This window comes from Phymastichus coffea, unplaced genomic scaffold (assembly GCF_024137745.1).
Source record: "Phymastichus coffea isolate CEN01 unplaced genomic scaffold, Cenicafe_Pcof_1.1 PCOF00096, whole genome shotgun sequence".
In the NCBI taxonomy this organism is placed as follows: domain Eukaryota; kingdom Metazoa; phylum Arthropoda; class Insecta; order Hymenoptera; family Eulophidae; genus Phymastichus; species Phymastichus coffea.
The window spans coordinates 919,006-942,731 of record NW_026706907.1 but is presented as its reverse complement, the minus strand read 5'-3'; the positions used below and the strand labels follow the sequence as shown (position 1 = coordinate 942,731).

At 42.2% G+C, this 23,726-nt stretch overlaps 4 protein-coding genes across 4 annotated transcripts; all 4 read left to right on the top strand.

Moving 5' to 3' along the window:
- Nucleotides 1-23: 23 nt before the first annotated feature.
- On the top strand, nt 24-7,226 carry LOC131669731 (myotubularin-related protein 4). Its single transcript, XM_058944834.1, has 16 exons — nt 24-417; nt 1,147-1,243; nt 2,076-2,389; nt 2,559-2,745; nt 2,822-3,000; nt 3,062-3,266; nt 3,338-3,528; nt 3,619-3,814; nt 4,293-4,478; nt 4,538-4,702; nt 4,767-5,008; nt 5,087-5,317; nt 5,466-5,730; nt 5,801-5,902; nt 5,988-6,175; nt 6,253-7,226. Exons 3-16 carry the CDS (start codon nt 2,082-2,084, stop codon nt 6,500-6,502), a joined length of 2,895 nt encoding a protein of 964 aa, XP_058800817.1. The 5' UTR covers nt 24-417; nt 1,147-1,243; nt 2,076-2,081; the 3' UTR covers nt 6,503-7,226.
- Nucleotides 7,227-8,505: 1,279 nt separating this feature from the next.
- Nucleotides 8,506-11,710, top strand: LOC131669672 (gustatory receptor for sugar taste 43a-like). The gene is made up of 7 exons (XM_058944721.1): nt 8,506-8,726; nt 9,089-9,305; nt 9,378-9,717; nt 9,802-9,921; nt 9,983-10,269; nt 10,337-10,495; nt 10,560-11,710. The coding sequence occupies exons 1-7, from the start codon at nt 8,506-8,508 to the stop codon at nt 10,704-10,706; spliced, it is 1,491 nt and encodes a 496-aa protein (XP_058800704.1). The 3' UTR covers nt 10,707-11,710.
- A 412-nt stretch (nt 11,711-12,122) lies between these two features.
- Nucleotides 12,123-16,083, top strand: LOC131669680 (probable serine/threonine-protein kinase DDB_G0282963). The gene is made up of 7 exons (XM_058944736.1): nt 12,123-12,219; nt 12,312-13,637; nt 13,709-13,799; nt 13,880-14,796; nt 14,866-15,449; nt 15,532-15,796; nt 15,881-16,083. Exons 1-7 carry the CDS (start codon nt 12,202-12,204, stop codon nt 15,941-15,943), a joined length of 3,264 nt encoding a protein of 1,087 aa, XP_058800719.1. The 5' UTR covers nt 12,123-12,201; the 3' UTR covers nt 15,944-16,083.
- Nucleotides 16,084-16,698: 615 nt separating this feature from the next.
- On the top strand, nt 16,699-23,636 carry LOC131669681 (uncharacterized). The gene is made up of 8 exons (XM_058944737.1): nt 16,699-17,005; nt 18,956-19,867; nt 21,488-21,873; nt 21,945-22,300; nt 22,387-22,597; nt 22,674-22,783; nt 22,870-23,256; nt 23,353-23,636. The coding sequence occupies exons 2-8, from the start codon at nt 18,975-18,977 to the stop codon at nt 23,497-23,499; spliced, it is 2,490 nt and encodes an 829-aa protein (XP_058800720.1). The 5' UTR covers nt 16,699-17,005; nt 18,956-18,974; the 3' UTR covers nt 23,500-23,636.
- Nucleotides 23,637-23,726: the final 90 nt, after the last annotated feature.

Genomic DNA, 23,726 nt, shown 5'->3' with positions numbered 1-23,726 from the left:
TGTGCAGAACACTGTAAACGTGATGCTTTTCGGTTTATTAACTTTTTAATCTGGAGGAATATATCAAAACTAAAACAACTTATGTACGCGTGACGCGAAACCAGACCATCCCTGGTTGGCTGACAGTCAGTTGCACTCGCGCTCGGTTTACATCTGGCAGTGGCATTCTGCATATCTGGTCAGGTCTGCGTCTGTTGTGTGCAGAGAGCTGTATACATTCAAGTTGTTCAGAGTTGTCAGCTCTTCCGTTGTATCGAAGTCATTCTTGCCATTCGTTCATCTTGTGGCTGCAATTATTCTTTTCGAGTATACATCATCATCAATAGCAAATTGTGCATTGAAGCGATGTTCGCGATGGTTGTCTTGACATAGATGCGCCTGGCGAGTGCGCGCGCCATTGTTTTGCTTTTGGTGAAGGTATGCAGTATAGTCACAAGTGTCAGAATCGATCCCTCTCTCTCTCTCTCTCTCTCTCTCATTTTTTCATCCGTTGTCAGCGTGCGTTCACAAGTGATAGTGCTCAATTTTCGCAAACATCAATCGCTTTCGTATAATTAATTTTCTGCAGTCTATACTGTGAATGCGAGTATACAAATGCGCATACGTATGTGTAGCATGCTGTGAGTGTGTGTTGTCTACGACGAGGACACAAGCCATTAGCGCGCAGGCTCCCCGCGAGAATCTCCCGTCTGCAAGCGCAAAAGAGAGAGAAAGAGCGTGACGTTGCGAAAATTTCGCCGATCGATTTTTCGGCTTCTTTCTGCAATTATAAAGCAGTTTGTGTGAATGTCGGTGGTCACGTAAGAATTTCGAGAAAATTTTCCAACTTTCCTTTTAGCACAGACTCGCAACACTCTTTCGCTCGTCCTTGTTTATTGTCTTACTATCTGCCTCACTCTGTCTGTGTCTGTCTCTCCCACTCTCCAGTTGCATAAGCGCCTCGCGATTGTAGTAGGCATTTTATTTATAAAGTTGCTAAAAGAACTGAAAAGTTGAGAGAGGCGTATGTTTTTTGCGCTGATGCTAAATTTACGGGAAGCGTCCTTGCGCGAAAAATTAGAAAGTAGCCGCAAGCTGCATTTGTGTACGTCGTGTCTGAAGTTGAGCGGTATTGTTTACGTGCGTCGTATTGCTGTCTGCTTACAGGAAGACCTTGCCTGTCTACACGACGTTCTAAACAATTTATTGAACCTAGACCCTCGGAGTCTTGGGTAAATAGTGGCTGAGTCAACAGGCTCAAGAGGTGAGTTATCGTTTGTTGTTTATCAATTAGGAATGTTGCACTTTCTGCCCTAATATACATGAGAAAGTATATTGTAAGCACGCCTATCAATAGCGAACGTTTTTTATTGTCCGTACCGATTGATGCGTGAAAATTGTTGGTTACTTGTAGCACGCATATATTGACGTCTCTCCGCGTTGACTGACTTGAATATATGTATATATGTATATGTATATATATATAGATATATATACACAGACACATATTCAAGTTGCATGCTGTGCGTGCTGTTGAATTTTTACTTTGTTCTGGTCCGGTGCGAGTACTTGCAACAATGCACTTGATTAAACAGTTTTGTATTGAAATCATGAGATAAGGTGTTATCGACGCACACGTCCCCTATGAACTTTCTTATAACAAAGTAAACATTCGGTCATATGTTGTTATTGAAAACGTAACTAAAAAGTCAGTTTTGGTATTGAATGTTTTTTTCTCCATCTAAAACTTTCATCTGTAAATAAACTTAATAATGTACACAATTATTAAGCATTTTTGTGATATCATATGTTAACTTTTTCTGCTATAACTTTCAGGAAATATTCATTGTAAATCTTTATCAGTATCTTATGCGTTGTAGAAAATAAATTTAAATGTCAAAAAAACTGTTTATAAAGCATATAATATCAACACAAGATGCATTTCATAGATCATGAACTATAAAAAATATCAGACAGATCTACATAGATACATGAAACACTATATTAAGTCAGATGAAATTCAATCTTTAGAAAAATAGACAATAAATTATAAACTTAATTTTCAGACTAAAATTGTTCTGACTTTTTTTTCTAAGACTGAGATGGAAAGCTCTGAAGAGCCAACAAGTCTACAATCAATATGTCATCTACGTGCCTCTGAGCTCTTTCCAAAGTCTGTAAACTTTGAATGTGAAGATTCAACACTTTCAGTACCTTTTGTACTTTTGAGTGGAGAATATATTGTTGCTCTGGGTCGTACCTCGGATGGAGTCTTGGCATTGTCAAACTATAGATTGTACCTGCAATGTGGCCAAGGATGTTACAATGTACCATTGGGTTTAATAGAACACTTGGAAGTGAAAGAAATCTTCTATTTACACATTGGCTGTAAAGATGCTCGATCGATTAGGTTTGTCTAAACTAATTTTGTTATCCTTTTAAAATAAATGCAAACAAGGAAGAGTAATCTAATTTTTGAAAAAGAAATTAATTAAAAATGATAGCACGTATTTCTTATTCTCTGAAAAATAATTGTTGAAATTACACATTTGAAATATATTTTGTTTTTTATTATGCAGCTGTGCTTTTTCCACCAATGAACAATCCTGGGAGTGGTACAAACGCCTCCACAAAGTCACCTTTCCAAAAAGAAGTATTGAGGATATGTTTGCCTTTGCGTATTATGCATGGTCTATGGAAGAAGGCAAAGATTACCCCAGGCTAGGAAAAGATAGCAATTCTTACCTCACATCTTTCAATGCTGAAGTGAGCATTTTGCAACATTTCAGACTTAAAACGCGTTCGTCACGAGCTGAAGTAAATTCATGTTATAAACTTCCAGGTGGAGCGATTAAAGTTCAATTTGCATGGGAGTTGGCGTATTAGTCAAATAAACAAAGATTACCAAATGTGCCCATCCTATCCACCTCAATTACTTGTACCCGCGTGTATTACAGATAAAATCCTCGAGGCTGGTGCCAATTTTCGAAGCTCCAGGCGGATTCCCGCCATAGTATGGAGGTAATATAATTTTTTGTATATAAATTACAGAACTGAAAGCAATGATTACTAATGAATATAGGCATGTTAAAAATGGAGCTGTGATCGCACGGAGTAGTCAGCCGATGGTTGGCTGGCTTGGTTGGCGTAGCCCAGAGGACGAAGATTTACTGAAAGCTCTATCGGATGCGTGTTCCTATGACAGAGGTGAATCGACAATGATCGACTCGCCAGTCAATGATTCCGAGCCACCTGGCGATGAACCCATTACTCCTGCTACTACCAAGGTTTGTAATTAAATCGTATAGCGATGTATACAAAACTTATTCACACTAAATTTAATTTTTTTCTTTTACAGAAAGTCATGATCGTTGATGCAAGAAACTACACTACAGCAATCGCCAATAGAGCGCGAGGTGGCGGCTGCGAGTATGCAGGGTATTACCCAAGTTGCGACATACAGTTCATGAACCTGCCCAATATACACTCCATACGCAAAAGCTTTCACGCTGTTAGACAACTTTGCGCCTCCGACGCTGATCAGAGCAAGTAAGTTAACTTTCTCATTTGATCTTAAGTAGTTAGCAAAATTATAAATAAGTCTTTAACTTAATGCACACATATCTTATGATTTCATAGTTGGTTGAGCTTGTTAGAAGGCACTAGGTGGTTTCAGCATATGTCAGGTTTGCTTAGAGCAGCTGTAACCGTCGCCTCAGCGGTGGAACGAGACGGAAGGCCAGTATTAGTTCATTGTAGTGATGGTTGGGACAGAACACCACAAATCGTCGCCCTCGCCCAAATCTTGCTCGATCCTTATTATCGGACAATGGAAGTGAGTGACTTTCAATTAATCTATAGTTTCTTTTGAATTGCCAGTCAATGCCATTTGAAAAGACTTGATAGAAAGTTAAGAATCTTTGAAATGAATGAAAAAATAGTAGTATATGCTAATATTTATGTTAAAAATAATTACATTTTTTTCTTCAAAATGATTATTCTTGACAATTCATCAATCATTTGTTATAATAAAAATGATTATTCCTTATCAAATATATGCCACCAACATAGAAATAATTAATTTTTAATGAATACTTTGACATTTGACAGAATATTGTCACAACAGCTTTCAGTCATATATGATATCAATGTCAAACTCGCCAAATAATTATAACCGATGTTAATTATTTCAACATTTCTTTTTATTTATATTCAATTTATCACGTGAATGAAAAATAATAAATAGACAAAGATGACAATGGTAAGTCAACTATTATAAAAAAGTAGTTTTAAATGGTTAAATTTTTTTATAGGGATTCCAAGTATTGTGCGAACGCGAATGGCTCGATTTTGGTCACAAATTTGCAGATCGATGTGGTCATACTGTGGAATGCGAGGATCCTAATGAGAGATGTCCCGTATTTCTGCAATGGCTTGACTGTGTGCATCAATTAACAAAGCAATTCAAATGCGCTTTCCAGATGTCATCTGCATATCTCGTGAGTGCTTCTATAAACAGAGAGCAATTCGACAGCAATATAATTCGTTTGTGTTTTAGGTAAAATTAGCTCAACATACGTACTCTCAATTGTTCGGCACATTTCTCTGTAATACCAGGCAAGAAAGGCTACAATTGAGGATACGCGAGAGATCTTTTTCTGTTTGGCGTTTCCTCAATTCCACTTCTTTTGTTAATCACCTGTATTCTCCGTCAAAAGATAAAGTAAGTAGAAAGCTTTCAATTAAGTTGGAGTTTACAAATTTATTTATTTATTTATTTTGTATAGGTATTATGGCCTAGTTGCAATGTAAGAGATCTGAAGCTATGGTCAGAAGTGTATCTAGGTTCGATGGAAACTCCTTTAGGTATCAACGATATCAAACCTGTAATCGACATCGAGACTAGTGAAAACGAGAAGCCGCAAGGACAAATGACAAAAACGCGATCTTACGGTGATCTCATTCAAGCTCAAGACCATCCAACACACTTACATCGCAGGCTAAGTGATCCAAGCATTTCTATAGAGAAGTAAGATATCTTGTGACATCACCTTAATTTCTCGTTCAATCATAGTTATTTTTTACACGGTATAATTCATGTTTCCAGGAAATTTGACTCATTAACTATAGAAAATGGACCCGAGAAAGTAGAGACTTATAATGATAGTGATAAACCTCACATGGTTAGTGAAAATAATGAGACTGAAGAAAAAAAGAGTTTACCAAATGGAGACGTGTCTATCGAGATGCATGCAAATACCTCGGGAGATAGCTCTACCGATACCTTAGTACCTAATAGTGATGTAACTGTGGGGAAACATGACGCCGAAAAAGATTCGTGAGTTTCATTGCTGTGGATAATTAACTATGACTATTTTTTTTTATTATTTCGTCATACCTAGACCTTGAATTGGTTATACGGATGTAGCTATGTATATTAATAATTGCAATGACGTAATAAAATGGTGAAATTGTTATTTGATCAGATCATCAATAAAACTTCCCGTACAAGAACCTGATTCAAACTTTATTGAAACGACCAATATCGACAGTCATGTAAAGCACGTTGAAACAAACGACATGAGCGATATGAATATCCCACCAACATCTCAAATACCAAGTAGTAATTGTTCGGCATCACCGATTCACCAGGATCTAGATAATTTAGACAGACTTGATGACGTCGATGGTCTCCCAGTCATACACTGTGACGTTCAAACGCGAGTACAACAAATAATTGTCGAATATAAGGTACGTTATTATGCATAATAAAAAATTGTATTTGTTTACATGTACTAATAAGGTTAAATTCTATTGCTAGACAAAAGAAGAAGCACTAAAAAAGGAACTGTACACAACAAGAATGGCATTGCTTAGGCAAGTTTGCAATCATACCGTGGATACTGATAGGGTAGATGAAATCGTGAGTAACAAAAAATGTCTCAATCAATTAACTATCAATTCATGATGTCATAGTGTATTATAATTGTTCCTTTTACGATGCGCAGGGTTCATTGCCAGATTCGGTAGGAAGTGCAGCTGATCACGGCGGCGAGTCTTTACCTTCAGACATGTCTTGGGAAGCAGTGGAGGAGCCTGGACCTGCTCCAACTTTATGGGTACCTGATCACGCAGTAAATCAATGTCAAGGGTGCAACATAGTGTTTTGGCTTGGTAGGCGTAAACATCACTGCAGGTAATTCAATATTGAATAATATATTATCAAAACATACTTTAATAAAAATTAAGTAATGTAAAAAAAAATTATTGTAGAAGTTGCGGCAAAATATTTTGCGCAGACTGTTCAGAGAACTGGACGCCATTACCCAACGAGCAACTTTACAATCCAGTGCGAGTATGTAGCGATTGCTTTTCTCGACGTGAACTTGAGCCCGCCTTAACATGTCATCGTGCAGCCAACTGTAAGAAACCAGACGAGGACGATGACTGTGAATCTGTGCCCTTCCAGATTGTCCAAGCGAAGCAGCAACCACCAATCGTCGAACCAAGCAGAGCCAATTGAATTTATTTTTTCTTCGAAAAGACATAGGGCTCGTATTATTTATTTATTTTTAGATTTATCATGCGCGTGCGCGAGAGTGTATAGAATTGAGAATGGTTGTGAAAATAAATTATGCGTGTAGAAATGCATGAAAGATAGAGTGAATGAGATTACAATGTATCGTCGATTGCGAGCACGTTCTTTTGACTGGCTGTGACAGATCATTTTATTCGTAGTCGTCAGATTCAAAATTTCAAGGTGATAAATACAATTTTAATTGATCGTTGGGCTGTCTCATGTACGAGTTATTTACTTAGCTAGTAGATCAGATAGAGACTGCAATTGATTTATTGTTTATGTATATAATGGTTTTCATGCATGTATTTTGTCTTCTTATGCAGAATGAATTTTTACCTTTTTCTCTCTCGATGGCCCAACATTGTTTCAAATAGTAATTGGCGCTCATAATCTAATATTGTCGTTAATGTTTTCTGTTATTTGGCTCGGCTGAGAACGCTGACATATTTTATACTTGGTAAACTAGAAGAGAGCAAGATTGGCGATCTGATCGGGCGACACCTGAATTGTACATAGGTGCGATTAATTAACAAATAAACGACGGAGGCAGACCACAAACAAAAATAAAAAACGCCAGAGTATTTTCGCGTTCTTTACTGTATCTAGCCGTTGACGTAGTTCTCAGATAACGATTGCACGTGTGCATATCTGCGAAATGAATTAAATAAAATCGTTTATTTACATTAATTATCTGAACCAATTATATTGTTCCCCGTGATCCAATTACTGGTCCTTTCAAACATCAAGGTTTGCGAAGTTAAACATTATTCAAGAAGGTAGAGAAAATTATGCGTTTGTCTTTGCATATTTTTTCTGGTTAAATTTCTATAAATACATTTATTAAAATTTTGATGTTGGTAAGATTCACGAAATTTCCCTCATATATCATTCATTGTTTATCTTCAATGAATAGTTGGTCAACAGTGAACAGTGCAACAAACGTAAAAGAAAAAATTTATTTTCTCACGTAATATTGATCCCCTTTCGGAGTGCTCCTTAACGTGAACTTTAATAAGGGCAAGAGACGAGTCAACTCAATCTGTCCGATCGAAATACGAACTTTTATCAATTCATCGTTTCAGGCTGTTTTTTCGTGCGACCTCAGGAGTTACGAAATAATTGTAACAAGTAGAGAATACGATTTGACTATATTCTCCCTAGTTATTATCCGAAACGTTGAATCAATAAAACTTGATGCTTCATTATCAGATCGAGTTGACTCTCGTTTGAATAGTCATAAGTATCAAGCTGTAAATTAAGGGAGACCGAGGTTAGTTGATTACAGAAGTAAGTTGGCACGTTTGGAATACATTGTAAAAGAACATCATACGTATATATATAGTTATACAGTGTTGCAGACATGTTGCGAGAGATTCATCCTAAGTGCTGATTCAAACTATCGACAATTTTATACGCGCAACTATCGTGGGTATTATTATTATTTTTTTGATCTATAGAAATTTTATACTGTGCTATTTTACGTACGTATGTATTTATTTCAGTCCTATTACCATGTGTATATATACTAACAGTATTTCTCAATGTGTGCTTCGAATATAATTTCGCGTAAGAAATTCAAATTCGCTGACAACGACGCGTGAAGGAAAGTCCAAAGCACTACGCGCCACAGATTATCAATGGCAGATCTGCAGACAAGTGTAAACTCACAGCGTTCGAAATAATCGCGTTCGCGCAATCAGGCGCTTCGTGAATAAATGAGCGAGTGGTTCGTTTACCCAGTAATTTTCTTGGCGAGCAGCGCGCGTAGCTCGGCACTCTGTTATTGTAAGCTCGCGGACGACCCGCGGGAACATTGAAAGAAAGAAAAAACGAGAAAACAAAAAGGACATAAACAAAAACTTGGCGATGGAAGCTTGGAGTGACGTCAAAGTGAGTAAGTGCAAACGCGACTGGTTTTACGAAAAAGATAGTATGTATCGCATGGGATGACAAGAACGTGGCTGGTGTTTTTAGAGAAGATTTCGAGGCCGAAGAGTAAAAACTCGGGAGTGGACGCAAAAGCTCACCAGGCCAAGTCGGACATATTCTATACTCTGGTGCCGATCTACCACATAAGCAAAATTTGCGGATTGTTGCCTGTGAAATTCGCGGTGAACAAGACTGGCAGGTATAGCGGGCGACTCGATTACCCGCAAGTGGGCTATGGGTAAGCTTCGGTTTTGCTAATCTTCGCTCCAACTTCCGTACGTTTTCAGTTCGGTCGGTCTTTGTTATGAAAGCAATTGATGGCGTATTTTAAGCCGCGACTGCATTCAAAAACGATGTGGCTATGCTTCGCTGATTCGAATTATATCCTGAAATACAAGTTATTGAATTAAAAAATGCGAAGAGTACACGCGCGAAAGCTCGAAGAACAGTCACAAGTCAATGCGAATGCGTTTACTCGCTAATACGCTGAGTTGTCAATGACGCGCTCGCATTAAATTCTGCATGAAATTACGCAAACAGCCAAACGAAAGGCAACTGGTGCCTATATTCCCCCATTCTGTGCAATTTTGCGCGCAACAGAGTGCTGCTCGTGCTGGCGTTAGCAGGGGCGCAGTGCTGGGGCCTGTACCGCGATCTGCGCAACGGCTGGCAGAACAGCACGAGACTGTCATCGGAGACGGCGATCACGGTGACCTGCAGCGATGTGTTCGCCGTGATCAGTGTGGCCGTGGTGGCGATCCTCGGCTCGTCCCGCCGCTGGCGACACTTGCAGCGGGGCCTGGACAAGCTCGTCGACGTGCGCACGATTCCTCTCGTCTGACTGTCGCGCTGCGCGTCACTTATCAACGCGCGTCTCCTCTGCGAGCAGGTGGACGAGAAACTGGGCGTGGTTACGTCGCGGAAGCTGCGCCAGCTGTCGGTCGTCGTCATATCCTGCAGCCTGGTCTACCTGGTCGTCATCTCAACGCTCGACTACGTGTCCTGGAGCGTATCGTCAGCGACGAAGAACAACCACGTGTACGGCGACAAGGGTCCCGTCAACTACTGCCCGCTGTACTTCATGTACGTGGTGATCGTAGCCTTCGAGATGCAGTACGCGATCGTGCTGTTCAACGTCGGCGAGCGCTTCCTCAAGCTCAACCAGAGCATCGAGGAGCTCACCAGGACCAACCTCGTCGTCGACCACTTCCGCAAGGACCTGGCTCTCGGTAACGATCGCGAAACGCACGCTCGCTCCGTATCTCGATGTGTGTGGCTATAGTCTGAAAAAGCTCGCGATTTGTGCCGACAAGCCGTTGCGGAGCCGCGACGCGAGATCTCCCAGTCGATCTCGTCATTCGTCTCGTCGGAGCTGGGCCACCACAACCGGCTGCGCCGTGCGAACAGGCTCATCTGCTCCGACTTTACCGAAGGTGATCAGCGCGCAGCGGCGGCGTCAGGATCAATTTACAAACGAGACAGGCTGACACGCAGGTGGTGGTGGCGGCGGCGCGTCGGAGGCGATCGACCAGCTGACCACGCTGCACGGGACACTCTGCGACAGCGTGGTCCACGTGAACGAGGCCTACGGCGCGGCCATACTCGCCGGCACGATCAGCTGTCTGATCCACCTCATCATCACGCCCTACTTCCTCTACAACGAGATCTACAGCCCCAACAGCAGCAGCTGGTATGTGCTCATCCTGCAGGTCTTCTGGATACTCTTCCACGTCTACCGGCTGCTACTTTTCGTCCAGCCGTGTTACATGGTCTCCGTCAAGGTGCGCCCTAGGCTCGGCCGGCCGCTCGCGATCCCTTATACATATGTAACGCGGTCTTTGCCGACAGGCAAGGACCACGGGCGCTCTGGTGAGCCGGGCTCTCGCCGCCAACTGCGATCCCCAGGCGAAGAAGCAACTGGAGATATTCTCCGTGCAGCTGCTGCAGAGACCCGTCGAGTTTACCGCGTGCGGACTCTTCTATCTGGACCGTGGATTGATGACATCGGTGAATACGCGCGGCGACGTAATCGGCCACAGCGACTGTTTCTGAACGGTGCTTTACATTGCAGATTGCCGGATCGGTCACCACCTATCTAGTCATACTCGTACAGTTTCAAAACGCCGACGACACCAAGGGAACCAAGCATCTGCTGCAAAATGCTTCCGAGTTGTTGAGGAACGTTTCCAGCATCAAAAACATAACCACGGTCAAGTAAAGAGACATCCACATCTCGGCTTTCCGGTTATTTTATCGTCATAGCATAGTGTCGCTTAATTCGTCTTGATTTTATAAGTCGTGTATTAACTTTTTCCTACATTAAATACATTGAATCCGATGGTGTGTAAGGACTTAGGATATAGAAGTTTCAATGGAACTATATCGTCATGCATGCAATATTGCAACTTTCAGTACTTATTGTGTGTAAGATAAACGTAATGCTTTCTATTGTGACTAGACTTCTTCCAGACTATTACGTAGATCAGCGATTTTCCTGAAAGTCGATAATTGTTATTTATGCAGTAGTAATCGAATCTCCGTTGGATAGCTTGGATTTTATTCTACGAGAATCAGCATTAACATGAGTGGAGCCAGCACCCTATAAGAAGCAGTAAAATGGATGGATATAGCGAGCGCCACTACTCTATATGTCGCCGTCCTAAGCCGACCGTCGCCGGCTGGCCGATATTTAGCAAGCTCACTTGAAGTTGCTCTTAAGAATTGAGAGAGGATAAGCTATATTTGCTTCAGACAATATATTGCTTTAATAAATTAGATGGCATCTAGTTAAGTGCACGTTCGACACGACTGCTCCAAAACCGGAGCGCAGAGAGATCAGACGGTCGGCTGAGGTCGCCGCGATATAGGGGAGCGGTCGCTACCATATCCCTTACTGCTTTTTCTGTATTATCTGCTCTACTTATTCTAATGTTGGTTCTTATAGAATGAAGTTCAGTTAAGAAGTTTGGCGAAACAAAACTTTACAAAATGATAAACACAATTTTTTTAATGAATATTTTTGAAAAAGTACTCTTGTATTTTGTACTTTGATAGTTCGTGCTGTTACAATTATTTTAAAACATTGATATTAATATTTTTTAATTGTTTATAGTTGTAGACCTACTTGTCGTAATGATCTAAACATTTATATAAAGGAACTTCGTTACTATATAGACAACACTTATAATACCAAGTTTGACGAAAATCAATCACCAACACTCTCAGCTGGGAACGGTCCAATATCACTTTTCGTGTTGTATAATGTGGTTACTATTTACGTACAATACATATTCATGTTGCGGAGGTAATTGTTAAATAGATGTCAGTAAAGCTATTCCACAATTTGTTGCATATTATCCTGTTGTTCTTCCTTTTCTGCCCTATCTTTGTTTTAATATTGTGTTAAACTATAATTATTGAGTAAACTGATTTATACCACAATATTACAATATTAATTGAATTGTTAATAATTGAAAATGGTAATATTAATATTTAAACAATGAAATTTGAAGTTTCAAGTTCTATTGTTTTAAACTTGGCGCTTCAGCTCGCACATCGCGGAACTGAATTATAATATAGGGGCGGAAGACGGAACGCATTTACCAGCTGACCTGTTCAAAATTTTAACCGACACCTGCGATCGTTTGACTACCCGTTGCAGGCTCGCGGCTGATTTTCGCGCAAAGCGTTTGTTTACAATTATTAACGAGCCTATGCGCTTTGTGACTAATGTGAGTAATCCAATCAACAGTTTGGAAAATGTAATGCATACTTCCGATCTGCAATCCAATAAAGAATAAAATATCAAACCAAATTGTATTAGTGTACAGAAAAAGAAATGTCGGACTTGATAGATTTTGATAGTCCAAGCACGAGCAGTCCAGGTGCTCAGATGTTAGCTTCGCCTCTGATACCATCACCGGAGGCTGGACCTCCAGTTTCCTCCGGACAACGTCGTAGTGTCGAGAACAACCCTTTCGACATGGTGCTCAAAAAAATTACCGAGTATGAAAAGAATAAGGAGGATCCGTTTGAGAGGGTCATCGAGAAAGCAATGGGTCATGTGTCGATTGAGACTAAGGATGATTTTGTGCCAAGACGCAAAAGACATTCGGATATTCTTAAATTGAACAAGACGCTTGACGAGACAGAGAGCAAAATGGACTTGTTTGTCGCGGGTGTCGATGATAGTATAATTACAAATTTGAATGATACTAATTTAATTGCTGATAATATTACTGGTGAGAAATCTGCCAACGCAGCTTGGGGATGTGATAATAAGATTATACCTGAATTGAATGTTTCTCCTGCTTCTTGCGATGCTGACTTGTCTATTTTAAATCAGTCGGCTTTGAACGACTCACTTTTAGACGATCAACTGACAAAAGAGCCTAGTATACATTTTTTTGTGCGTCCAAGATCCATGTCCCAGTGTAATTTTCTTTCTCCAGAAAGATTGACATCCTCCAAAAGTAATAGAAGATCGATGTCTGTTACTGATGCTTCTAAAAGTAATATTTATAACGTTAGTTCTATTTTTAGTTCTCAGTCTAGTTGTTTTGAAGATCCATTTAACAATGCTTTTAGAACTAACTTGAAAAGTAATATAAGTTCTAATGCTAGTAGTTTCAATAGTCAATTTGACATAAGTAAGCAAAAAATAGAGAGACTGAACAGTGATAGTTCTGTTTTTTCTGGAATATCAAATATATCTTCTATTACAATAGATTCCCTGAGTAAAAAAAGACAAAATAGACTTTGTAGTGAAAATTCTGTTTATTCTAATATTTCAAACTTATCAGCGATTCCAAATAATACTATGACATCGTGTAATTCATCTGTTTTTGTAAATGATACAATGAATAAGGGTTTTATTACTAGTAGGTCACAGTTGAATTCAACAAGCTCTGTTTCTTCATTTAAATCTCCATCAAAGGTAACAGATAAATCAGATTTGATTAAAAAGTTTTATCGTATTAAATCAAGTATGTCATCAAGCCATGAGGAACCAAAAAGTAATAATGCCATATTAACACAGGAAAAAGATAATTTTTTATTAAAGTCTAAGACTTTACCAATTGATGAAAGTTTACACAAAATTGAAGGAGAGCTTATTGATGTGGGTTACAATTCAGCTACCATTTCAGCTGTAAGTAAATAGTTTGTCAATTTTACCAAGTAATATAGATATTTATTAAATATTATTTTCATTGTTTATAGAATGAGACTGGTATCAATGACATTATTCTCACTGAAGCTAGAACTCTTGCAGAAACTTTTGAAAAAATGGCGTATAGTAAAGATTTTAATAGTGAGTGTCAATGAAAGCAAGAAATTAAATTAGCTTAAGTATTTATAAATTGATATTAATTTCTTACTATTGTTTGTTAGCAAATGAAGATGATCTACTATTTTCAAAATCACAACTGAATTTCGATGATTTACCTCCTTCGGATGATGAAGCTGTTGATAATTTAATTGAACTATCTGGAGGAGAGACTGAAATCAAAAAGTTATCAGAAGTTATTATTACAGAGTCAAACACTATGTCTCCAAAAGATGAAGTGAAAGCTTTGGAAAATGAATTTATTTTATCAGAAGATACTGACAAAAAAGCTGTAACAGCAACATTACTGTTAGATCTTGAAAAATTAATAAAAGAACAAAATAATCCTGATGCTTTCAAAATATTGACTGATTTGCAGAAGATGCTTGGAGTTGAGTGTGACAATAATACCGAAATTTTACAAGTGTGTTTGCAAAATATGTCACCTCAAGATAAAAAAGAACATGAAAGTGATACAGATTCTAGTAAAGTAGTAGATTCTGCGAGTGTTAAGAATGTTAAACCAAACAATTATGGTGAGTTGACAGGTAATAACAAAAATAATGCAGAACAATTATTAGAAAACAAAAGTAATAATTCAAGTAATGACATTACTGATTTGAATATTGACAATGAGTCCAAAGACATACCGAGTGATAACGTTGACTCACAAAGCGATGCCAAAAAGGAGTCAAAATTGCAAGAAAATAATGATGAAATACTTGAAGATAAAAAACTTGCTTTGAATCTTTTGCAAACTTTGAATAAAATTGTCAGCAAAAATGATGGGGATTCAGCAGTTGATATTTTGAAGAGTTTGAGTACGGTTTTGAACATGGCATCTGAATCAAAAAACAAAGAAAAACCAGTACCTGTAATGAAAGAAAATCGGAGAAGCAATGCTTCTAAGCTCATAAATAGGTCTACTAGTTCCTTGAATAAATCTTCAAGTAAAAAAAATTTCGTTGTGAAGAAAACACCGGTAAGCATTTTTTACCAAGTCATCTTTTTATAAATAATAATTATCATCTAAAATATAAGTAATTTCCAGAATTCCACTTTTGAAGTAGCTTCTATTAGACGAAGTATTTCGGTAAATCCACTATACAGTAAAAATAGCCCCAAATTACTAGATGTACCATGTAAAGATACGAGAAAGTCTCATCTTTTGAATTTAAAAAAGCGTTTCCCAAGCGACCCAGGTTTTGTAGATGATACGAGTAAGCGAGAAATTGAAACACCCATATCTAAATCCATCTATGGAGCAAATAAACCGACAATCGAACCAATCAAAACCAAAATCAAAAAAAAGCCAATCACCGAAGTGGTGAATAAGAAAGGACCAATGAAAGCAATAATGCCGTTGGTTAGCATGCAGAAGCAAGGTGTTAAACGAATAACTAACGAAAATGGATTGTCGACACCTCCTTCAAAAACTCAAGAATCCGTCCATTCTGTAAAAATCATAAGTAGTACACCGAATTCACGCACAAACTCAAAGTTGAAGCCCGCGGCCTCCTCGACGCCAAATACGAATGGATTGAAGTCCCAGCGAGTGACAACTGCATCTCAGAACACCTCAAAGAGCACGATAACATGCAATTTATCACCAGTCTCTCTCAACTCCAGCAAAAAGTAAAACATTAATCCCTATGATTTACTTCGATATTACAAAGATGTGCAAGTTTATTTCAAATTTTACTTGTTATTATTGCAGAAGTGAGCGTACGAAATCGCCACTCAAGAAGCCGTCTACACCTCGCAAAAGCGAAAACGCGGAATCAAGTCGGTTGCCGAGGTATTCACCACAACCAGTGCGGGTCTGCGCAAATTCATTCAGTGAATTGAAAAATTCCAAAACTCCACAGCCGAGTAGTAGCAGTCTTAAAGTGGTTTCAGAGAAGGTTCAGCGCCAATCGTCAGTACTTAGTCCTCTCCGGAACAGCAACAAACTGGCTACCAAAACTAAATCTGTGAGTCTGGTAAGATCATACGTTTGACTAATCAATCGTAATTTCTAGTTTCATGGTGGTTTTAACGTTTGTATTAATATTTCATATATTTAGATGCCAAGACTGAGTAAATCGATTGTCCCCAAGTCAGGCCCGGAGAAGGAAAACTATACGTAACTTGGCGCGCGCAGCGTACGCATCTCGCAGTATGGATCAAGTCTAGTGATTTTCGACGTTTAATTATGTTCTTCGATAAAGATTGTTTTTTTAACATTTTTTGATATTGATTGTTCCTCGAATAAAATTACATTTTTGCATTCAGAGCACGATTCCTTCACGCTGGCCCTCGCGCTCGATCAAACTTCCCGAAGTCCGTGCGGCGGCCGCTGACGTCATCAGCGCTGTGCGACGCGGCGCGCAGAGCATTACGTGACCGACCAGTGGCGGCGGCACTAAGCGCGTATCGTTCTTTTTTTTTTTGCGAATCGCCGACCGCGCCGAGATGCATTTCGCACGCCGATAACTATTTGTTGATGATCGGCATTCAGGGTATCGCAACGCTTGCAAAATTAAACAGGATTATCGTCTCATTCTTTCTCTCTCTCTCTCGCTCTCTCTCTTTTCCTCGTGTTCGTCGCATGCGGCAACGACACGGCGCGCGGCTTGGGCGCGCACGCATCGCCATGTCGGATCCCCGTAGGATTTTTATAAAAGGGCTGAAAAATTCCACTGGCAAGAGTTAGAGGCTCGGAATGAGAAAAACATAATCGAGACGGCAGCGAGAAACATTAACGAGAGAATCCCAAAGAGTGCGTTGGTCACCTGACCGTCACACCTATACAGGGCACGCGCGCACACATACGCGCTCTTCTGCTTTTCAGCAAGCTCACAGTGACGGCGGACAGCACAGCAGCAGCAGCAGCCAGCCAGCAGGCAGGCAAAGCAAGCTGGCGCGCGCGCAGCGGAGGCGGGGATTTCACCTTCGAGCCTCCCTCCCTCTCCGTCGCTCTCGTGCGCTGACTCTCTCACTTGCTCCGCTGCGATATATCCGTCAGTTTCGCGCCGGGCACCGCGCAGTGAGCAGCCAGTTGATCTTAGAGCGTCGCCTCAAGTTTGTCGGATCCTCTTCAGCTGCGCCTGTATCGCTCGACGAATATCGTCGCGCACTTTTGGTGGTCAGCCCGTGCCCACGCTCAGCCGCTCGGCGTACAACTCCTTCGTCCAAAGTGTCCTCGTCAGGTACGTGCAGGCATTGCCACGATTTCCAAATAACAAACGCGCAGGTGCGTTGGTCTTTTAGCTTGGGCAATAACGAAGGCCTTTGCAAAGTGTGATCGTTCGCGCGGTGGCATATAGAGCGAGAGAGCGACAGAGGGAGTGAGAGAGAGAGCGAGAGCGGCCGGCCATCGTGCGCGCGGCGCGCACGCACGGAGTAGTTCGAAAAGCCGCGCCCGGCACCTGGTCTCCCGCACACGCACGCACGCGCGCGCGCGCACGCTTTTCCCAGCGATGCACAATTCGCGCGACAAGCACGCAGTCACGACGGCGCTCGGCGGGCGCGCGTCCCGCACCGCGTGTTGCCAATGCATCGGCGCTTATCGCCCGTGGAAACGCGCCGCTCGTTCCGCATCCACTTGCGCGATTGCGTGCCGAGAGGGAGCTTTCTCTCTCTCTTCCTCGCGGGAGCGCAAGCGAGCGCGGTTCCATGTTTTTCTCTCTTCTCGGGCACGGGCGGTCGCGCTCGCTCTCTTTCTCTCTCGCTCTCGCAGCGCGCCGCCACCGCGCGCGATCGAATTCCCCGAAATATGTCGCCGCCGTCGTTCGCCCTTTAAAAGCCCGTTTTTCGCAGCATCGCCTCGCCGTCCGCGGCGACGCGCGTTTCTCGTCCGCGCGGCCACGCACACGCGTCGCATTATTTCGCCAGGAGGCGAGGCGAACAGAGCGAGCAGTGCATCGGGATGGCGCATTTCCACACGTGTCGCGGTCGTCCGCGGAAAAAAGGGGGAGGTTCGCTCGGTCGCGCGCTCTCGCTCTCCGTCTTTCTCTCGCGTAGCGTGTAACCTCGAAATCGATGCGATCGATGTACTCTATACCTATATATATGCGGCGGCGGCGGCGGCGGCGACGGCCGGGAACGGAGCAAGAGTTAGCGAGTCGTCAGGATGCGGCGGCGGTGGGCCGCGCGCAGAGCAGAAACGGCACACGTGTGTGTACAAGCATGCGCGCGCGCGCGCGTCTCGCCGCGACCGTCGTCGCTCCGTTGCAGTTTCGCTCTCTCTCTCACACACTCTCTCTCTCTCTCTCTCTCTCTGTCTCGTCTCTGTACGTCTGTCTCTCGCTCGCTCGCTCGCTCGCTCGCTCGCTCGCTCGCTTGCTCGCCTCGAGCGAAAATGCAATTTGGAGCCGCGATAATTGCAGCTGCGCCGTGAGTGAGCCCGAGGAGACTTCCGCTTCCGGCAGACAGGTGCCGTCCTCACCGACGCGTCTATCGAAGATGATCTCGCTGGCCGTCGCGTCGGCGCTGGTGCGTGCGCGATCGTGCAGTCGCGGCGAGGTCCGAGCGCGCGCTAATTGCCTGCCGCCGCCAGGCCACACTATATAGATATAGCCGCGCTCGATCGAGCGCCATCATCGAACGCGATCCAGTCGAGAGGCCAGCGCGGCAGATAACGCGCCGCGCGTCTCGTGCGCTTTACCCTGCGGCCGAAAGCACGCGTGGGTGTGCGCTCGCCCGTGGTGGCGAGGTGCGCGCGTGAGTCACGTTCCGCGCGTCTCGCACTGCCGTCTTGCGCGCAGAAATAACTGAAAACGGGCTAGGTGCGCCGGACAGTTTTTCTCCCCGCGCGGGCCGATCTAACGGCACTCGCTGCGCGCCGAGCGTTTTTCGTCGATACGACACGCCGAGCGGCGCGCGCGCGCGCGCGCGCCCGTGCGACACGTCCGCCGCTCGCTCTCCGCTTTTTCAAATGCACTGCTGCGCCTCCGCTCTCTCTCTCTCTCTCTCTCTCCCTCTCTCGCTCTCGCGCGCGCGCGGTCGCGCCGCGATAAAAGAGAAGCGCGCCGCCGACGGCTCGCCTCGTTTCGACGCGCCAGCGCTTCTTCGCGCGACAGTCAGCGCGGAGAGCGAGCGACGCACCGGCGCGACTCTGCAGCCCGAGTGGCTAACGTCGACGCTTGGATCATTTGCAGAGAGCTGCGCGCACGAAGCATGGCGAGCACCACGGTGAAGCCGCCAAAGCGACAGCCGGTGGACAAGGCAGCGCGTCGCGCGCGCAAAATCCGCCAACAGCAAGCGTTACAAGCTCGAACGGCCGCCCAGCAGGAGCAGGCCGCGGCGCAACGACGGCCCGTGGCTCAACAGCAGGCCACGGTGCAACGTCAACCCGCGGAACAGAAGCAACAGCAACCGACTGTGACGCAGCAGCAGGAGCAGTCGGAAGAGCAGGCCGTCGCGCCTCAGCCGCAGGAGCAGCAGGTCGCGGCGCCAAACCAGCAGCCGCGGGAGGAGCTGGCCGCGGCGCAGGAGCAGCAGCCACAAGAGGAGCAGATCGTGGCGGAAGAGCAGTCGCCGCAGGAGCAGCCGGCCGCGACGCAGGAATCGCAGCCCGCGGCAGCGGAGCAACAGGCTGTGGCGCAGGAACAGCAGTCGCAGGAGGAGCAGCCGGCGGCGACGCAAGAACCGCAGCCGCTGGAGGAGCAGGCCGCGGCTGTCCCGGAAGATGCGGCAGCGCAGGAACAGCCACAGCCGCCGGTGGAGCACGAGGACCAGATACTCGAGGCGATCGACCAGCTACGTCGACGAAAAGCTAGACCCGACGCCGATCGCATCTGCAACTACCTGCTGCGCAAGTTTGCCGTCGACGCGCGCGACACCATCGCCGATCTTCACCTGCTCCTCGAGTCCGAGAAAGTCATCCAGGTCGACTACAAGGGCCACACCAGCTACCGAAATGCCAGCAAGTGGACCAGGCTACAGCTGTACAAAAACCGACCGGAGGGCTTCGTCAAGGAGAAGTACAACTCGATGATGGTCTCTAGGGCCGTGGCCCAGCTGCTTATCGCGGATCCCGACTACCTCGACCAAGGAGTGCCTGCTCTCAAGTGAGTTCTCTTTCGATATTCATACGTAAGGCAAATCTACATGTTCGCTTCCCAGCGCGCTTTCTCTCTCTCTCTCTCTCATTTTGGCGCTGACCCTTCTTGGAATTACACTTGTCGAGTGTTTGGTCTGTGCTGACTTCGTTTTTATCGCGCGCTCGCTTATTTCAACGCTTCGATACGGATGACGAGTGGGATTGTTTCGTCGCCGGAACGTGCGTTTGTTAGTCGCAATAATCAGTCGAATGCTTTTCGGATAGCGATATTCACGCACTCAGACGATATTCCAATGGCTTCGAAGATGCTTGTCATTTATTCTTGGACACATTTGCACGCCAACACTGGTGCTCTTGTGACGCGCTCGAACAGTCTTTCTCTCTCTCTCTCTCTCTCTCTCTCTCTCTCTCTCTCTCTCTCTCTCTCTCTCTCTCTCTCTCTCTCTCTCTCTCTCTCTCTCTCTCTCGCTTTCCCTTTTTATGGCGGACTCAGCCCAGCATCGCGCCAACAATAAGGCAGAACCATCGAAGCAACAAGAGCACGACCCTATATACATTTATAATGTCGAAGCGAATTCAGCCGACCCTCGCGCTTGTATTCGACGATTGTCAAAATTTATATAGTTTTCAAAACGCCCATTACTTTATCTCGACATTATTATTTATGTCTAATCGGCAAAACATGTCTTTGATATATTTTTATTACGGGTTATTAGACAATATTGTTTATTCATACCATAGTTTGACTTTACATAACAAATGTGATTTTTTTTGTAAAAATTGTAAAATAACAGATTGTAATAGTCTAACTAACAATCACAGTGTAAACTAACCCCATTCATACTATTGTTCAATTAAATTCATTTTACTCCTGTACGCACACTAGATACTACGGCATTGTGTGCATATACATAGCGCGCACGCACACGCACACACGTACAGTTCGCTACTAGAACGCTCCAAACGTTCACTTTCGAGTTACCACAGTTTTAAAAAGCAGCCGCGTCGGATATTGCTCCAAGAAGGCTTCCAAATTCAATGAAAATTTTGTTTTTCTTCCCCTCGCGTTGTCATTGCGATTGTGTTTATGCATAAAAACGAGCTCAAACTCTTTCATTGGATTAACCTATATCATGTAGATATATAAAGACGCTGGGCTGAAAATATTATTTGTAAGTTGCATTTTCTCGTTTGGAGCAGTAAAACATTTAGATTTTAAAAGTGAAAAGGGTCTGTTGAAATTTTAACAAAGCTGTCATATATTATGACTGAGAGAGAAGACTGTTTCTTATGAAAATGTAAGTTGGAAAAAATTTTGGTGACAATCGGCAATATTGCATATCATTGTCATGCATAAATAAATTTGACAATCGGAATAATAGGTTATGTTCTATTGGTGTACGATTATTTTATTACGTAAATTAATAAAACTTGGATATTAATTATTCTCATATGAATTTTTAAGCATGGATCATTTTGAAAAATCAATGTTAAGTTATGCAATGGCGAGACACATTCAAAAATATTAAAATCTTTCTTGACATGATAACAATAACAAAACATATCTAGCGTTACGTCACAATGTTGTTACCTCGATTTCACATAAGAGACTATGTATATTATCTAGGTTAATTGAGCAGTTAGTGGAAGGCGTTTTAAATCCAACGTCAAAACGAATGGTCGAGGATTTCCTGGGCAGAGAGGTTGCAAGTGGCAACCTGGTAAAATTATCTAATGGAAATTATTCCATGGTTCCTCCAAATGCTGGTGCTGCAGCCGTCAATGGTAATGCTAAAGGAAAAATTTCTTCCACATCGGCAAAAGTAGTTAGTCAGCCTGATGCAGAGTCAGATTCTAAGGATTCTACAGATGATCAGGACTCCAGCTCCAATACCCCCAAGTCAAATCAAACTTCGAAGACAGATATTGAGAATATGGAAACGGAAGATTGCTATGAAATCATTGTAGGTAGGAGACCAGATGATAATATTAGTAGGTCTAAAGATGTCAATGGTAAGTACATTAGATATTGTTAATGGTAAAAAATTATTTGAACATTATTTTTAATTTTAATATTGGTTCAGTTAAACTTGAGAATGGATACAGAAAGGAGAACAAGCAGAATGGCCAGGCATCAAACTCACCAGTTGCCATAAAGGAAGAACCAAAGAATGGAGTAGCAGCTCAGCCTACTCAGCGAAAATCAAAAACAGAGAGGAAACAGAGACTTTGTGTCAGAACTGACGATTCAACAGATCTTGAGTTTAAGTTTGAATCGTGTAGAAAAAGTTCCAGTTACAAGAGTTATGACGATAAAAAAGATGAAGACATATACACTGATGAGGATGACCGAGATGGAGATGCTGGCATAAGCTCAACTAATCCATCACCTACTCCATCCCATACCAATGCTGGAGGTTTTAGGAGTGCCAGAAGAAAGGTCAGTTTTTTCAAAGTTTTTTTACTTTATCTTAATTTCTTTTTTATTGATAAAACAAATTATAAATATGTTTTTTCAATTTATAGCGAGCAAAAAAAGTATTCGATCCATCAGACAATATGGTTGTGAAAAAGAAGCGAGGAAGATACTCCAAAGTACTGCCTAATCAACAGGATGCACAAGAAACTAAGACTGCTACTCTGAAAGAAAGTCCAAAAGATCCAAATAGACAATGTAGTTTGTGTTCTAAAAACAAAACAGAATCTCTCATAGCTTGTAGAGATTGCACAGTCAGAGGTAAGAATATCATAATTGGTTATATCCAAATGTTTATATTTATCACATTCATCTAACGTTTCCATTATTATTTTAGCTCATCCATCGTGTATCTACACACCAGAAGAAATGATTATCAAAGTAAATACTAGCTGGCAATGTGAAAGGTGCAAGACTTGTGTGGTTTGTTATGAAACTTCAGATGTGGTATGTACAAATAATATATAATATAATTTTATTATTTATAGGACATTTTCTAAGATGTTGCTAACGATTTCAAATGTTTGTTAAAGGGGCCACTAGTTACTTGTTACAATTGTGATGATGCATACCATATTTCCTGTCACACCCCTCGTATACCAATATCAAAAAGTAAATGGTACTGCAGCCCATGCAATCAGAAGCATCATTTCAAGTCTTCATCGCATAACTCAAGCTCTAACAATAACTATTCTAACAATAATAACACTTCTGAGCACAAGTCAAATAACACTACTACCGCGACCATTTCACGAATCATAACACAAGTTTCTCCTGTAAGACGTTCATTAGAGCACCCAGAAGAAGAAGAAGAAGCCATAGATCCAAATATTCCAGATGCATCAGATTGGAGCATTGAACAAGTTTTTCAGTATTTCTATAGATACTTTCCTCATGAATCGAAAATTTTTAAAACTGAGGTATGTACTCAAAAAGTGTTCTATTGAAAAATTTGTAAGTGTTTTGATAAAATAACTAATAAAAGTAACTAATCAATACTTTTCTTGGAATTTCAGGAAATCGATGGTGCCACGTTAATGCTTTTAAAAAGATCTGACATTATCAACAAATTTGGCTTATTAATGGGTCCAGCTTTAAAAATTTGGCGTTACGTAACTATATTGCAACACCGACGTGACGACACTAAACTTTATTGGCTTTAGGATTATTACATAGTTTTCATTGTTCATTTACTTACTTTTGTAAAGTTTTTTATTGATTACGCGTCTATTTTAGTTTAATTTTATTATCTTTATGTGAATATTCTTAAACCAAGTGCATTCAGCCTTGTACATATTGCAATAACTAAATTCATTTATCTATATTGAGTAAGTATTATTAATTTCCATGAAAAAAGTACTTCACAGTACTAGTCTTTTATGAGTCCATG